The sequence below is a fragment of the Ictalurus furcatus genome, chromosome 9 (assembly GCF_023375685.1).
Source record: "Ictalurus furcatus strain D&B chromosome 9, Billie_1.0, whole genome shotgun sequence".
NCBI classification, from domain to species: domain Eukaryota; kingdom Metazoa; phylum Chordata; class Actinopteri; order Siluriformes; family Ictaluridae; genus Ictalurus; species Ictalurus furcatus.
This window is the reverse complement of record NC_071263.1, coordinates 26415770-26431104: the sequence shown is the minus strand read 5'-3', so window position 1 is coordinate 26431104 and position 15335 is coordinate 26415770. Positions and strand designations below refer to the sequence as shown.

General features: G+C 41.1%; 1 protein-coding gene across 6 annotated transcripts in view; it reads left to right on the top strand.

The window, feature by feature from the left end:
• wdpcp (WD repeat containing planar cell polarity effector) overlaps positions 1-15335 on the top strand; it is an 83647-nt gene that overhangs the window by 18199 nt on the left and 50113 nt on the right. For 5 of the 6 annotated variants that reach the window (XR_008386752.1, XR_008386753.1, XM_053632675.1 and 2 more), the window contains exons 1-4: positions 9629-9914; positions 11096-11140; positions 11890-11940; positions 15168-15238. Coding sequence is in view for 4 of the 6 variants with exons in the window: in XM_053632675.1 (XP_053488650.1) it covers positions 9779-9914; positions 11096-11140; positions 11890-11940; positions 15168-15238 (303 nt within the window). In the remaining 2 variants the exon portion in view is untranslated. Of the gene's footprint in view, positions 1-9628; positions 9915-11095; positions 11141-11889; positions 11941-15167; positions 15239-15335 lie in introns of those variants that run through there. The other variant, XM_053632676.1, reaches the window with a different exon arrangement.

Here is a 15335-nt window from a genome sequence, read left to right as displayed (position 1 = left end):
GAAAGAAGTGAACAGAATGAGAAGCACAAGCTAAACAAGTGAATGATGAAATAAAGGAGAGGAGGGAAGCTAAAGATGGATGGACAGATGGAAAGAAAGAAGAGTGGAGAAACCAAGGAGGATAGACCGAAGGAGAATAAAATGAAAGAAAATCTCCACTATCAGCAGAAGCTGCATTCTTTCTCTTTCCCTCAATGAATGCATTCATGTCCAGTCTGTTCCAGTTCTTCCTCTGTCTGGAAGGATCATCACGTTCTCTCCTCCGTTTACTCGTTTAGCAATTCCCACCCACCACCCACCTCTCCCCTGTCATACACCAGCTACAACCGTGGGAATGTGAAGGCTAACACGTGCTTCCTCTGAGACGCATGAAGCCAACCACCTGCATCTTCTCGAACTGCTGCTCCTGCTGCATCACAGGGCAGTGGAACACGGAGAGGAGCGCTATCTGCCCTCTTCCACATACATGAACTCACAGGTGCGCACACGTGGCCAGTGTCTCTGTGATTGACAGGGGAGAGAGTACGCTGTCCCTCTCACCCAGCGAGCCTGGCCACGGATGATCAAACTCCCGATCTCCCCGTAATGGGGTGAATGCTTTTCCAGGGACTACTTTTTTCCTTCATTTGATCTGTTTTTTTTGTGCCACCATATTGTCTATGAAATTGTTTGTATTGTGTAAACATAAAAAAGTCTTGCATACGTTTGCAGTGAGACATTTTTTATATGTCAAAGTTTATGAAAGTTCGGAAGCAGTACCGGTATACAAAAAAAAAAAAAGTGTACCACTATAGGTTCTACTTTAGTCCGTCTCTTAAAGTGTTCTCCGTTGCTTCTTTGGTTAGTTAATCCTCAACGCTGTCGACCAGCCGCAGTCTTCAAGGACAGAGATCAGACAGACAGAGGGCCCCATGCCCAACCCCCACACACACACACACACACACACCTTTTGTTTTTGTTTTTTTCTTTCTCTCGGGTCGGGTCAGGTAGAGATAGAGAGTGTGGGATTTAAACAAGAGGCTGTAATGGAGTGTAAACTCTGATACAGTTTAAAAAGTAAGAATAAGAAACGAAATGGGGAGAGAGAGAGAGACAAGGGTGAGAAAGAAAAAAGCAAAGAAAAAATGAATGATGGAAGAACGAAAGAAAAAGAAAGAAGGGATAAAAATGAGCATAGGAAAGAAAGACGGCGAGAGAGAGAAATGAGGGAAAGAAAGAAAGTGAAAGGCAGAAATGAGGGAAAGAAAGAAAGTGAAAGACAAATGAGGGAAAGAAAGAAAGTGGAAGACAAATGAAGGAAAGAAAGAAAGTGAAAGAAATAAAGAAAGAAAGTGAAAGACAGAAATGAGGGAAAGAAAGAAAGTGAAAGACAAATGAGGGAAAGAAAGAAAGTAAAAGACAGAAATGAGGGAAAGAAAGAAAGTGAAAGACAAATGAGGGAAAGAAAGAAAGTGAAAGACAAATGAGGGAAAGAAAGAAAGTGAAAGACAGAAATGAGGGAAAGAAAGAAAGTGAAAGAAATGAGGGAAAGAAAGAAAGTGAAAGAAATGAGGGAAAGAAAGAAAGTGAAAGACAAATGAGGGAAAGAAAGAAAGTGAAAGACAGAAATGAGGGAAAGAAAGAAAGTGAAAGACAGAAATGAGGGAAAGAAAGAAAGTGAAAGAAATGAGGGAAAGAAAGAAAGTGAAAGACAAATGAGGGAAAGAAAGAAAGTGAAAGACAGAAATGAGGGAAAGAAAGAAAGTGAAAGAAATGAGGGAAAGAAAGAAAGTGAAAGACAGAAATGAGGGAAAGAAAGAAAGTGAAAGACAAATGAGGGAAAGAAAGAAAGTGAAAGACAGAAATGAGGGAAAGAAAGAAAGTGAAAGAAATGAGGGAAAGAAAGAAAGTGAAAGACAGAAATGAGGGAAAGAAAGAAAGTGAAAGAAATGAGGGAAAGAAAGAAAGTGAAAGACAGAAATGAGGGAAAGAAAGAAAGTGAAAGACAAATGAGGGAAGGAAAGAAAGTGAAAGACAGAAATGAGGGAAAGAAAGAAAGTGAAAGAAATGAGGGAAAGAAAGAAAGTGAAAGACAGAAATGAGGGAAAGAAAGAAAGTGAAAGAAATGAGGGAAAGAAAGAAAGTGAAAGACAGAAATGAGGGAAAGAAAGAAAGTGAAAGAAATGAGGGAAAGAAAGAAAGTGAAAGACAGAAATGAGGGAAAGAAAGAAAGTGAAAGACAGAAATGAGGGAAAGAAAGAAAGTGAAAGACAGAAATGAGGGAAAGAAAAAAGTGAAAGGCAGAAATGAGGGAAAGAAAGAAAGTGAAAGGCAGAAATGAGGGAAAGAAAGAATGTTAAAGACAGAACATAGGAAAAAAAGAAAGGCGAGAGAGAGAGAGACTGAAAGAAAGAGAAGAAAAATAAACATGAATGAAAGAAAGACAGACAAAGAAAAAGGACACAAGTGTGAAACAAAGAAATAAAGATAGAAAGTAAGAAGGGATAAAATGAGTGAAAGAACAAAAGAAAGTGAGAGAGAGAGAAAGACTGAAAGAAATGGAAGAAAAATGGACAGGAAAGACAGACCGGAAGAAAAAGGACACAAGTGAGAAACAAAGAAATGAGTGAAGGAAAGAAAGTGAGACAGAGACTGAAAGAAAGGCAGGACGAAAGAATGGACACATAAGAAAGAAGGAGAGAAAAATGGACAGGAAAGAAAGAAAGACAGAAAGAAAAAGACACAAATGCGAAATAAAGAAAGCTAGAAAGTAAGAAGGGATAAACGAGCGAAAGAGAGAGACTGAAAGAAAGGCAGGAAGAAAAATGGACACGAAAGAAAATGGAAGAATGAATGAATAAATGAACGATAGAATTCATCAATTCATTAAAAAAAGAAAATGCAAAAGACAATGAGTGCAAGAAAGAAAGGGAGAGAAAAATAAGAAGCTCGAGCAAATGCGAACAAGTTAAAAAGAAAAGTCAGAAGAAAGGAGAGAAAGAAAGACGCTGGAACAAATGAAAGAAAGGAGGGTAGCAAATGAAAAACATGTGGAAGGAAAGAAAGAAAAGGGTGGAGGGGAGTGGGAGAGTAAAAAAAATTAAGATGGAAGGTTGGAAATTTTTTAAAAAGAGGCCAAAGGGTTTATAGCAAACAAAAAAAATCTTCTTCAGATTCTCTCTGTCCATCCATTTTTTTTCTCTCTCTCTCTCTCTCATCCGTCCATCCTACAGTCCATCCGTCCATTAGGAACAAACCGCTGATGTCTGTAGAAAAGAAGCGAAATCCCGGCAGTGAAATTGCGTCTGCCAGCAGAACAGCAGCTCTCTTCACCTTTCAGGCCAGTTAGCGTGACAGGCCAGTTAGCACAGAGGACGCTAACACACTAGCGTTGCTGAGCATGCTAAGTCTTATCTGTAGCCATGGCCCGGCCTGCTGGATGTCTAAATAAAATGAGAGAAAACCCTGAGACAAACTTTTGCCTCTCTTCCATCTCCTCTACTCTTTCCCGTGTTTAAAAAAAAAAAAAAACCTCCTTCACCACAGGAAAATGGCCGAATAAAACCGGCAAGCCAAAAGCGCTAGCAGCAGCACCTGCTCTTAACAAGTTTACTGACATAAGAGGATCCTTTCATCTGTTTATTTTTTTTTCCCCCTCCAGAAGCTTTAAGGATGAGTCAGCGTTTCCTCCCGCCTTCTCTTTTAAGCGTGAAGAAAAACCCAATTTCTCCTGAAACGAGTTGAGAAGAAGAAAACCTTTTGCTCTCTCTGTTTCAAAGCGAGAAATATTTATCATTAGCGCTTCAGTGTCGTTGCGTCTGCTAGCCTTCGGTGAGGTGAATCGTGCCCACGAAGGAAAAGACGAATAAACAATACACCAAAAACGACAAAATTGTAAAGAAAATTTTTTTTTTTTGGTCAAGCCCAAAAGTTTGCACACCCTCAGGACAAAAAAAGAGGGAGGGGCAACTGAGTGACCGTCACTGAATAGAAAACCACCGTGCTAGTGAAACAAAGGAGGACGGACAGATGGAGAGAAAGAAAGAAGCAAGAGCAAATGAAAGAAAGGGGTGAGAGCTGTATGAGATAGATAGATAGAGAAAGAAAGGGGGTTCGTTAAAGGTTTTATTTGTTTACTAAAGCTCAAATTAGTCAGTTGTATAAGGTTTATTCACTATGTTTTAGTCATCATTCATTGCAACCTTTTATTGTTGCACAATATTATATCCGTCGTTACCCAGATGAGGACGGGTTCCCTTCTGAGTCTGGTTCCTCTCAAGGTTTCTTCCTCATATCCTCTTAGGGAGTTTTTCCTCACCACCGTCACCACCGGCTCGCTCAATAGGGATAAATTCCCACGCTTAAAATCTCTTTCCTGTGTTTATATGTTTCCGAGACAACGTCCATTGTTTGCATTCCAGAAAGATCAGAATTTACTCCAATGATGAGACATATATCATATATCATATCATATATGATTTTTCAAGATGGTTTTCATTGAATAGTTATGGCAAATGTTCATATAAGAATAAAATGCATTAATTTATTATTTTTTGGAGACCCGGCGGAGTCGTGCTATATATGGAGCTTTATAAATGAAAGCATATTTCTTTTGTTTGTTCAGAATGCAGTAAGGCAGTGATTAGGTCGGGCTACTGGAGCAAACCACACAATAACCCCCCCCACCCCAAAAAAGGAATAGTGTGCCTCCTGTTCATGTTAATCCTGTTAATGAACCTGGTCTTTGTCCTGTGAGCAGGTTGCCAGGGTTGCAGTTTGTAACTTGACGTTGTGTTTGTTTTGAAGCCGAGTTTCTGATGGAAAAGGCAAGTCGTGTTTCCATTTACGTCGGCCACGACAAACAACGGGAACGTGTAAGCACAGAGAGTGTGTACGATGTGCAGTTTCCGCTTTAAAATATTGCAGAGCTATCATACGTAAATGAATCACATGAAAATGTATCACTGGAATATGAATCACATGAAAATGAATCTCATGAAAATGTTTCACATGTAAATGAATCATACGTAAATGAATCACATGAAAATGTATCACTTGAATATGAATCTCATGAAAATGAATCACATGTAAATGAATCACATGTAAATGAACCATATGAAAATGAATCACATGTAAATGAATCACATGTAAATGAACCATATGAAAATGAACCATATGAAAATGAATAAATAAATTAAAGACTAAAATATTGCAGAGCTATGGAGACAGAACAGGGTTTATAGAGCTATAGAGTTTATATAATCTATAGAGTTTTTAGATGTGTGTAGTTCTGGAGATTTGTAGTTCTGGAGATTTGTGTAGTTCTGAAGATTTGTGTAGTTCTGGAGATTTGTGTAGATTTGTGTAGTTCTGGAGATTTGTGTAGATGTGTGTAGTTTTGGAGATTTGTGTAGTTCTGAAGATTTGTGTAGTTCTGGAGATTTGTGCAGTTTTGGAGATTTGTGTAGATTTGTGTAGTTCTGGAGATTTGTGTAGATGTGTGTAGTTCTGGAGATTTGTAGTTCTGGAGATTTGTGCAGTTCTGGAGATTTGTGTATTTCTGGAGATTTGTGTAGATTTGTGTAGTTCTGGAGATGTGTGTAGTTTTGCAGATGTGTGTAGTTTTGGAGATTTGTGTAGTTTTGGAGATTTGTGTAGATTTGTGTAGTTCTGGAGATTTGTGTAGATTTGTGTAGTTCTGGAGATTTGTGTAGATGTGTGTAGTTCTGGAGATTTGTGTAGTTCTGGAGATTTGTGTAGTTTTGGAGATTTGTGTAGATTTGTGTAGTTTTGGAGATTTGTGTAGATGTGTGTAGTTTTGGAGATTTGTGTAGTTCTGAAGATTTGTGTAGTTCTGGAGATTTGTGCAGTTTTGGAGATTTGTGTAGATTTGTGTAGTTCTGGAGATTTGTGTAGATGTGTGTAGTTCTGGAGATTTGTGTAGTTTTGGAGATTTGTGTAGATTTGTGTAGTTCTGGAGATTTGTGTAGATGTGTGTAGTTCTGGAGATTTGTAGTTCTGGAGATTTGTGCAGTTCTGGAGATTTGTGTATTTCTGGAGATTTGTGTAGATTTGTGTAGTTCTGGAGATTTGTGTATTTCTGGAGATTTGTGTAGATTTGTGTAGTTCTGGAGATTTGTGTAGATTTGTGTAGTTCTGGAGATTTGTGTAGATGTGTGTAGTTTTGCAGATGTGTGTAGTTTTGGAGATTTGTGTAGTTCTGGAGATGTGTGTAGTTCTGGAGATTTGTGTAGTTTTGGAGATTTGTGTAGATTTGTGTAGTTCTGGAGATTTGTGTAGATGTGTGTAGTTTTGGAGATTTGTGTAGTTTTGGAGATTTGTGTACATGTGTGTAGTTTTGCAGATGTGTGTAGTTCTGGAGATGTGTGTAGTTCTGGAGATGTGTGTAGTTCTGGAGATTTGTGTAGTTTTGGAGATTTGTGTAGATTTGTGTAGTTCTGGAGATTTGTGTAGATTTGTGTAGTTCTGGAGATTTGTGTAGATGTGTGTAGTTTTGGAGATTTGTGTAGTTTTGGAGATTTGTGTAGATTTGTGTAGTTCTGGAGATTTGTGTACATGTGTGTAGTTCTGGAGATGTGTGTAGTTCTGGAGATGTGTGTAGTTCTGGAGATTTGTGTAGTTTTGGAGATTTGTGTAGATTTGTGTAGTTCTGGAGATTTGTGTAGATTTGTGTAGTTCTGGAGATTTGTGTAGATGTGTGTAGTTTTGGAGATTTGTGTAGTTTTGGAGATTTGTGTAGATTTGTGTAGTTCTGGAGATTTGTGTACATGTGTGTAGTTTTGCAGATGTGTGTAGTTTTGGAGATTTGTGTAGTTCTGCAGATGTGTGTAGTTTTGGAGATGTGTGTAGTTTTGGAGATGTGTGTATTTCTGGAGATTTGTGTATTTCTGGAGATGTGTGTAGTTTTGGAGATGTGTGTAGTTCTGGAGATTTGATGCACGTGTTTAATGTTGGTGATGTAGTGCTTGCTGGCAAGCTTTTATTAAAAAAAACAACATTTTTACAATTAAAAAATTTACATTTGTTTAGTCTGTTCATTTCTAATAACGTATTCGTTTACATCCCTAGTATAGGAAGACAAGGGAAAAAAGAAAAAAAAAAAGTTTGAAGTAGTTTATGCTGAAAGAAAGAAAGAGGAAAAGCGAATGATCTTTTTGGTCGTCTTGGTGATGTGAACGGAGCAGTCGTGCTCGTGTGTGAATAAATGAATAAACGGTACACCAATGCCAGATTTTTTTATAGAGACTTAGATTGAAGTTTGCACACCTTTAGGAGTATATGATGGGCGGGGAACACAGCAGAACACAACTACCATGATAGTCATGCGTGTCTGTGTGTGTCTGTGTGTGTGTGTGTGTGTGTGTGTGTGTGGACGTTCAGGTTTTCTCTCTGTCCATGCCAAGGTCATCTCATTGAGACAGGCTGTCTGAGTTTGAAGAGTGAAAGGTGTAATTAGCGTGTGCTTGGGGTGAAAAACACGAGTGTTTCTTTGAAGCAGCTCGTCATCTGTTCCCGACAGGCCTGTTCTCTTACAGTGTGTGTGAGAAAGATATACGTTAAGTGTGTGTGTGTGTGTGTGTGTGTGTGTGCGTGTGTGTGAATGAACACCATGATGCCTGTATGAACATCACTCTCAATGGACAGGCCTGCTCTTGACTGAGAGTGTGTGTTCTTTTGGTTCACCATCACATCTCGCATCTCGTTTTCAAGCCAGTTAGAAAGTTAATTAGACTAATAAAAAAAATTTTAAAAATAAAAAATAAACCCGAAATGTAGCTACGGCAAGTCTCCGCTGTTTGAAGTGTATCGCCGCAGGCTTTTGCAACACATGGCGCCCGTCTCTCATCCTTCTCAAATTAGCCCGAAGAAACCGGAGAAGGGTTCAAAGATCACTGCCGCCATTCTGAACCTTCACTGATCACAACACACACGCGCTTATGTGACAACGTTCAAACCTCGCTCACCTTGCACATCTCGCACACACACACACACACACACACACACACACGCAGACCCAGAGTAACGTCACCAGCAAAACGTGAGGACAAAAACTATGTTGTTTAACAGTGTAAAGTTGAAACCTGTGGCATGATCAAATCACCTGCTAAAACTTAACACAAACATGTGTAATCATGTTACACCATCAATCAGTACGTTTACATGGACGACAATAATCCGATATGAACCCGATTAAGACGATACTCTGATTAAGAAACTAGCATGTAAAAAGAGATTACTGATGACCTTAATCTGTTTAAAGTCATACTCGAAGTAAACACAAACGGAATTAAGACGCGTGGAGTATTCCTGTTTTAGTCGCATTATGGACGTGCGTTACAGACACGTACACACCTTAATCACACTATTAACGTCGTGTGAGAGTTTTCACCGCATTGTGCGACAGGACACGTACACACACGGCAGCGCTCAACCGTTCTCCGGCAAACGAGAGAGCACGGCTGCGTCCCAAACCGCGTACTTACCTGCTACAGTATATAGTAGGAGATATACATGTATCTCAGCTACTATATAGCAGGTAAGTACGCGGTTTGGGACGCAGCCCACGGCTTCAATCAGTCGTCTGTTTGCACGTACAGCACGACAAATAATTAACCGCACTTGAAGCTTTCGTGTAAAAAAAAAAAAAAAAAAAAAAAAAAGGGGGGGTGGGGGTTTCCTCATCCACCACTAGTGTGTAGCGTCCACCATAGTGCTCCAGAACGTCCTCCACACACCAGCTATTAGTGGAGATGAGAGGAGAGTGATGTAGCCAGTTCAGAGATGGAGATTATTAGGGGAACATGATAGAGAAGGGCCAATGGGGGAATTTCGGCAGGACACCGGGGTTATACCCCGTGAGATATTGGAATTGTTGGCAAAAATCGCTGTAGCGTAATCAGAATAACACGATCATTTTCATATCACGGTTTACTCTGTCGTGTGTTATTCCTTACATAAACAACTTCTGGAAGACTAGTGATGTATTTTCAAGTATTACTTACTGCAGATTATACTCTTTGCCGTGGCTTGAAACGACCTTGAAGGACTCTGTTCTGAACAGAAGTGCGACCAGGATTTTTTTTTTTTTTTTAATACAAATCTGAATCTGAATCTCCGATTTAATGAAAGGTTTTAGAACGAGCACAGGCCGAGTCCGGCCTCCCGCTCAGATATAAACGCTAACGTAATTAAAGTCTGAGGAAACCGAGTCGTTATCAAAGTCTTATCTGTTCCACACGCTCTCATCCTTCTTTTATACTCCCTTTACCTTTCTCAATCCATCACCTCACATCACCCTCTCGCTTTACTTGTCTCCCTCTACATTAGCATGCTAGCATGCGAGTCTCTTGTGCCCGCAGCTTTGAGTCTTCCTTACTCGTCCTTCCCTCCCCCCTTCCCCCAACACTTATTTAATAAGGTCCAGATTAAGTTTATCATCGCTCATTCACTGGACCCACCTTTTTCCTCCTGCCCTTCCTTCTTAATTGCCGTCTACCTCCGCCATCCTGAACGCAATCAACCACCGTTGCCGTGATTTAAAAGGTGGCGGGAGCGCGAGAACGCGGGGGCAAATTGAATCAACCGAGCTGTCCGATGGAAATGAAAAGGTCAGGACAGAGATTGTGTATAAGGGGAAATGAGGAGAACGCTCACACTATCTGCACAGAGGAACCGCGCAAACCCAGTGACCCCCATCCCTGAGTCGGAGTAGTCAAGTGTGTGTGTGTGCGGGTTTGAGATCTGGAGTGAAAAGCTCTGTGAGTGATACAAGTGGGAGATGTGTATCTCTGTCTCTCATTGTTCACGTCCTTTTCAACATCTCTCCCTCTTCCCAAGGCTTCCGTGTCATCCGATGGCGTTCTGCTTAGCGGAGCTGAACCTGTGGTCCTCAAGAAGCAGTCTGAATGTGCAAGGTATTTAACACACACACACACACACACACACACAGAGAAAAGTTTCAGAGTCACACGTAAATATTTGACAGATCTCACACTGTTTTGCTCTACCGCTGTCTCGCAGTTTGAAACACACACGTTTAAGTACACTCTTTTACTTACACACACACACACACACACAATCGTTAGTTAGGAACGTTTCCACACTTCTGTTCTGTTGTATTTAGGTTTTTAATTCGATTCCCTTCCCGTATATAAAAACTTACCCCGTTGAAAAGTTTACACGCGCTTGATTATCAATCCTGTGTGTCGTTACCCGGACGATCCACGACATGATGTGTTTACGTTCTGTGAGAGTTCTTCACGAGTCCCTTGTTTGTCCTGAGCAGTTAAACTGCCCACTGTTCTTCACAAAAATCCTCCAGGTCCTGCACGTTCTTTACTTTTCCAGCATCTCCTGCGTATTTGACTCCGTTCCAACAGCGTCTATATGATGTCGAGATCCATCGAGGGACTCGTACACGACTATTACACAAGGTGCAAACGTTCACCGATGCTCAAGAAGGCGACGCGATACGTTAAGAGCCAGGGGGAGGGGGTGTAAACTTTTGAACAGGATGATCGTGTGTAAATTGTTATTATTTTGTTTAAAGATCTTGTTTTCTTTCCCATTCAGTACCGCCCTTCAGTAGCCAAATAAGATCGTTACACGTCTCCCAGAAGAGAAAATAATAACAATTTACACCAATCGTCCTGTTTAAAAGTTTACACCCCCCTGCCACTTAATCTCTGGACACGCCCACATCTAGTCTCCAACGGTCGCTGTCGCTCCTGTCGCTGGAAATCGCCAGGTCTCTTTGAAAATGAGTGATCTCCGGTCACGTTGTCAATGCGAGTCGCTGTATGTGTGAACGTACTTTCAGCCTCAGGTCTTAACCGGTGCACGCTTAACATCCGTATCCGCAGTGCTGCACTTGGATATACGGGTGTCCCGTGTGAGGAACATCATCCTGAACTAGCAGCACTATTCTCACAACTTGATCAGAAAGCACAGTGTGTTTGTCTTTCCAAATTCTTCCCTTTTCCTTGCTCCCTCGCTTTACTCGGTGTTGAATAGGTGTGTTTGTTCCACCAATGTCAAAAATGCTGATAATTCAATCTCTGGATTATGTCTTTCTCTCTCTCTCTCTCTTTTACAGACACAGATATTGGCACATTCCAGTTTTATGAGAAAGGAGAACCGGGTAAGTGTGTCAAATTCACTCTCTCCTTCCCTATAGCCATCGTGGTTCCTGTAACCGTTCGGCCTTCGTTTCCGTTCTCTGGTGTTCCCTTTACATTGAGGAATGGGCCGGGGGAAACTGACATGTGAGCAAACTGTCGTATGATAGCAGACGGGCCACAGTCGGTAGCTAGATATCTGAAAAGGGCACTGCACCTGAGACTCTGCACATTTCTTTATACTTACACTATACACAAGTAATAGTGTGTGTGTGTGTGTGTGTGTGTGTGGGTTCGAGTCCTGCTTCCTTGATTTGTGTCCACCAGAGGGTGCAGCAGCTCTACCAAGAGGAAGAGATCAAGGAGTTGTCAGCATGTGTGTGTGTGTGTGTGTGTTTGGACCAGCTCTCCAGCTGAGAAAGGTCATAGGTCCATGAGTATGAAGCAGAGGTCCTATAAAACCCCATCATGCACCGCACACGTTAGTGCTTACATCTCCGAAGACTCCTGAATCGACTCATCAGCTCCGTGTCGAGTTCTTCACGAGTTTAAACACACCGAACTCCAGCTCACGGACTACGAGATACCGCCTGACTCACACACTCGTTTTGACACACGCACCTCATTTTAGCTGAAGAAGCAGAGCCATATTGGTTTTTGACGGCTGTTTCTCTTGCTCTCTCTCTCTGTGTGTGTGTGTGTGTGTGTGTGTGTGTGTCTTTCTCTCTCTCTCTCTCTCTTTCTGTGTGTGTGTGTGTGTGTGTGTGTTCAGTCTTTCCTGCAGATCAGCATTACTACAGTGAGAAGCAGCACTTTGCCGAGAGTGAGTCCTCTACCTTTTGTAATCATTTTCGTGTGTGTGTGTGTGTGTGTGTGTGACTTGTTAGCAATGGATCTATATATTTAAAAAAAAAAATGGGCACGTATCAGTCCTGTCAGAGCAAATCTAAATAATATTTAGATCTTTGAAGGGAGAGAAACACGCCAAATGTCCTCAAAAAATGCTTCTAACGTTCATTTGGGTAACGAGAGTCATAACACGCGCTTCCCGAAACCTTTCCGCTCGACGCCCCGCGTAAAACCCCACAGGCAATTTCTAGCGTGAATATTTTCTAATCATGCACGAATGACACATTAGTCACTATTTTTCAGTGTCTGAATCTCAGACGGTGTTCATCAGATGAGCGTCTACAGTACGAGGCTGTTATGTATCGGACGTATATATATATATATATATATCAGAGGTGCCAGAATTTACGGTTTAGCTGTAGCATTTACAGTTTTTGACCGATCGCTATCCGCCGATACCCGACGACTACGCTTTTCTGCTTTTTCACCTAGAGTCGTTTTAATAATTTAACAATTGGAAAAGTCACTTCACCGAAGCGGGAAAGACGTGTTCGTTTGTGGGCGGGGGGGGGGGCAGTTACTTTTGCTTCGTGCCGACGTCATCTAGGTGAACGTTGGAAACCAATGGGAAGCAAAGCAAACAAATAAATAAGAGCAGGAGCTGCTGATTATTAAATCGCTTCACACCAGAGTGTTGCCTCGCTGTTTTCTTACGGCTGCTTGTCTCACATCTCAAACAAACAAACAAACAAACAAACAAAGATTTGTCTCGTCCACACACGTGGGTAGGGTAGGGGTTTTGTTTTTGGTTTTTTTCTCTCTCTGGAAGCTAGGAATTTCTCGTTAGCTAAATTTATCTCGTAGTATTATAGTATCAGTGATGACAAAACATTCTGCGGCTAGACGAATAAAAACAGTGCGTGATCAGATCGCGGTTTCGCCTGGTAATCGTTTCCTTTGTGTAAGAAAAGCGACACGACGTTCACCTTTGTGTGCGTTTGCGTGAGAGTAGTTGGGCAGTATAACATTACGTTCAGCTCAGTTAGATTTAAATGCATAAGTGTACCGAAGCTTTAAGCAATTCAAATGCAAATATTATACAGCGTATATATACGTTATATAGTTTATATATATATATATATATATATATTAGTGTGTGTGTGCGTGTGTGATATGTAATATGTAATACTGCATGTGTGGGTAATAACAGATCCATCACCCAATAAAATAGGAATCGTAAATAAATAAATAATCCTCAGAGACTTCAGAGGGACAAAAAGTCGCTTATCAGGAGAGACACACTCATCCTTAACACACCATTCCTCTCTCTCTCGCCCCTTCATTAATATTCATGTATTTATGAATCTCTTTTTAAGGACGGGGGCCTGTTTCTTAATAGCACACACACACACACACACGCGCACACGTACACAAAAGCCCAAATTGGAATCCTTTAAGGGCAAATTTCCAAAAAGAAGCCTCTCAACCTCGGCTCGGCTCACGTTAACCTGTTAATACAAACACAGAAATTCAATTAACTCCGTATGTGTGTGTGTGTGTGTGTGTGTGTGTGTTTCGTGGGAGGCAGATGAGGTTTTCATGAGTGTGACAGCACATTTTACACCGGCGTGTTTTAATATGTTACGGTAACTTTGAGTTCTTTCCTCCCCGAGGCACACACAGACGATTGAATGAGTCTCCGGCGTGGGGGAAACGTGTGGCGCTAGGTTATTAGTTAATAAAGCATATTAAGTGTACAAGGTAACTAAAGTACACACTCTGTCTTCAGAGGGCCCTCAAGTTAATCGCTGTTTTACTTTGAAGTGGTTTAATGTTTACACGCCCCTCAGTTTTTTTTTCGCTGCTTGTGTAGAGGAAACGGGGCGTAATGTAAGAGTGACGGTCAGGGTTATTTTCCCCCAAGTGTTTTATTCCTTTTATTCCACAGTAGCGTGCCCATCGTTCATTCTTTTTAATTATATCATTAATTAAATAACGTGTCATACTTTCAAAAAAAAAAAAAAAAAAAAAAAAGAGTATATTTGATGTCCTGGATGATCCATGAAACTATGCTCCTGTTATCACTGACCTCGTAGCAGCTAGAAACACTCGTTTCCTCACAAAGTTATTTGTTTTCTTGTAACCGCACGCCCCGTGAATGTGTTATTCCTTATGTCATGTACGCTACACACTCATTCTTTATTTATTTTTTTCTCTCCACGTTTTAGAATAATAATGAAGTCATCAACACTCTGGAGTAACACAAATGGAACTACGGGAATTATGTCATGATAAAAAAAATCCAAAATAATCGAGTATTTTATCATCTTCAAAGTAGACGCGCTTTTCGCGTAGAAATTCCCAGAAACGTATTCTTGGCGTTTTTCTCATCCGATTTCTCGAGGAATTTCCCTGAGATGCTTTTTAAACAGTATAAAGGAGTTCACACCGACGCCGGACTCTCATCGGCCGCTTTTGGGAAAATATCTCCCTCCGAGTCGTCCGTTTAAATAAAGATTTTCCGTGTAAATAAAGCGTTCGTTTTCTAATGACAGAAACGATCCCGTCGTCGCGATTATATTTTTGTCTGCGACACCGATTTCACACGTTTAATCACACGCCTTCAGATCGAAAGCTTTTTAACATCACGAGAAACCTTTCAGTCGGGCGTCCACAAACTTTTGACCGGTTGTGTGTGTTAGGAGACGGTTTTATTAGAGCTGTAGGGGGGGAAAAAAAAAAACCCCAGCTATGATTAACTACTAAAGGTGAAGTTATTCCTTTTATAATAAATCGTCTAACCTGAGCAAATAATTGAACCCTCAGACAAGCGCTGTAGTGTTGTACAGAATTTTAACGATGACCTCGTTGACCACGTGAAGTTCTAAGGATATGCCGTGATTTAATGCATTGTACAGTTTTCAGATGAGGAACTTTTGTTTCCGTCTCTAGCGCCCACCGCAGCCGAATTTCATTTGTTAACTGAAGGAAGGAACTTTCAGCTCGGCCTCATTGTAGTTGGTGACATTTCGACCTTTAGACTCCGGGTCACTCCGATCTACTTCCTCTCATAAACAAAACACGAAAACATTTTCTGTGCTGATTTGTCTTTCCCTTCCCCTCTCTCTCTCTCTCTCTCTCTCTCTCTCTCTCTCTCTCTCTCTCTCTCTCCCCCCCCCCCACCCCACCCCACCGCCTCAGCACGAGGTTACCCATGGCTCCTGAGTAACCGTCGTCCGGAGAGGTTGAGGGACACCCTCAAGGAACTGGAGGTATTTGTTTACATTTCCCCTTCTCAATAACTCCAGATTAATTAACAAATTGCAGCATTCTCTCTCTCTCTCTCTCTCTCTCTTTCTCTCTCTCTCT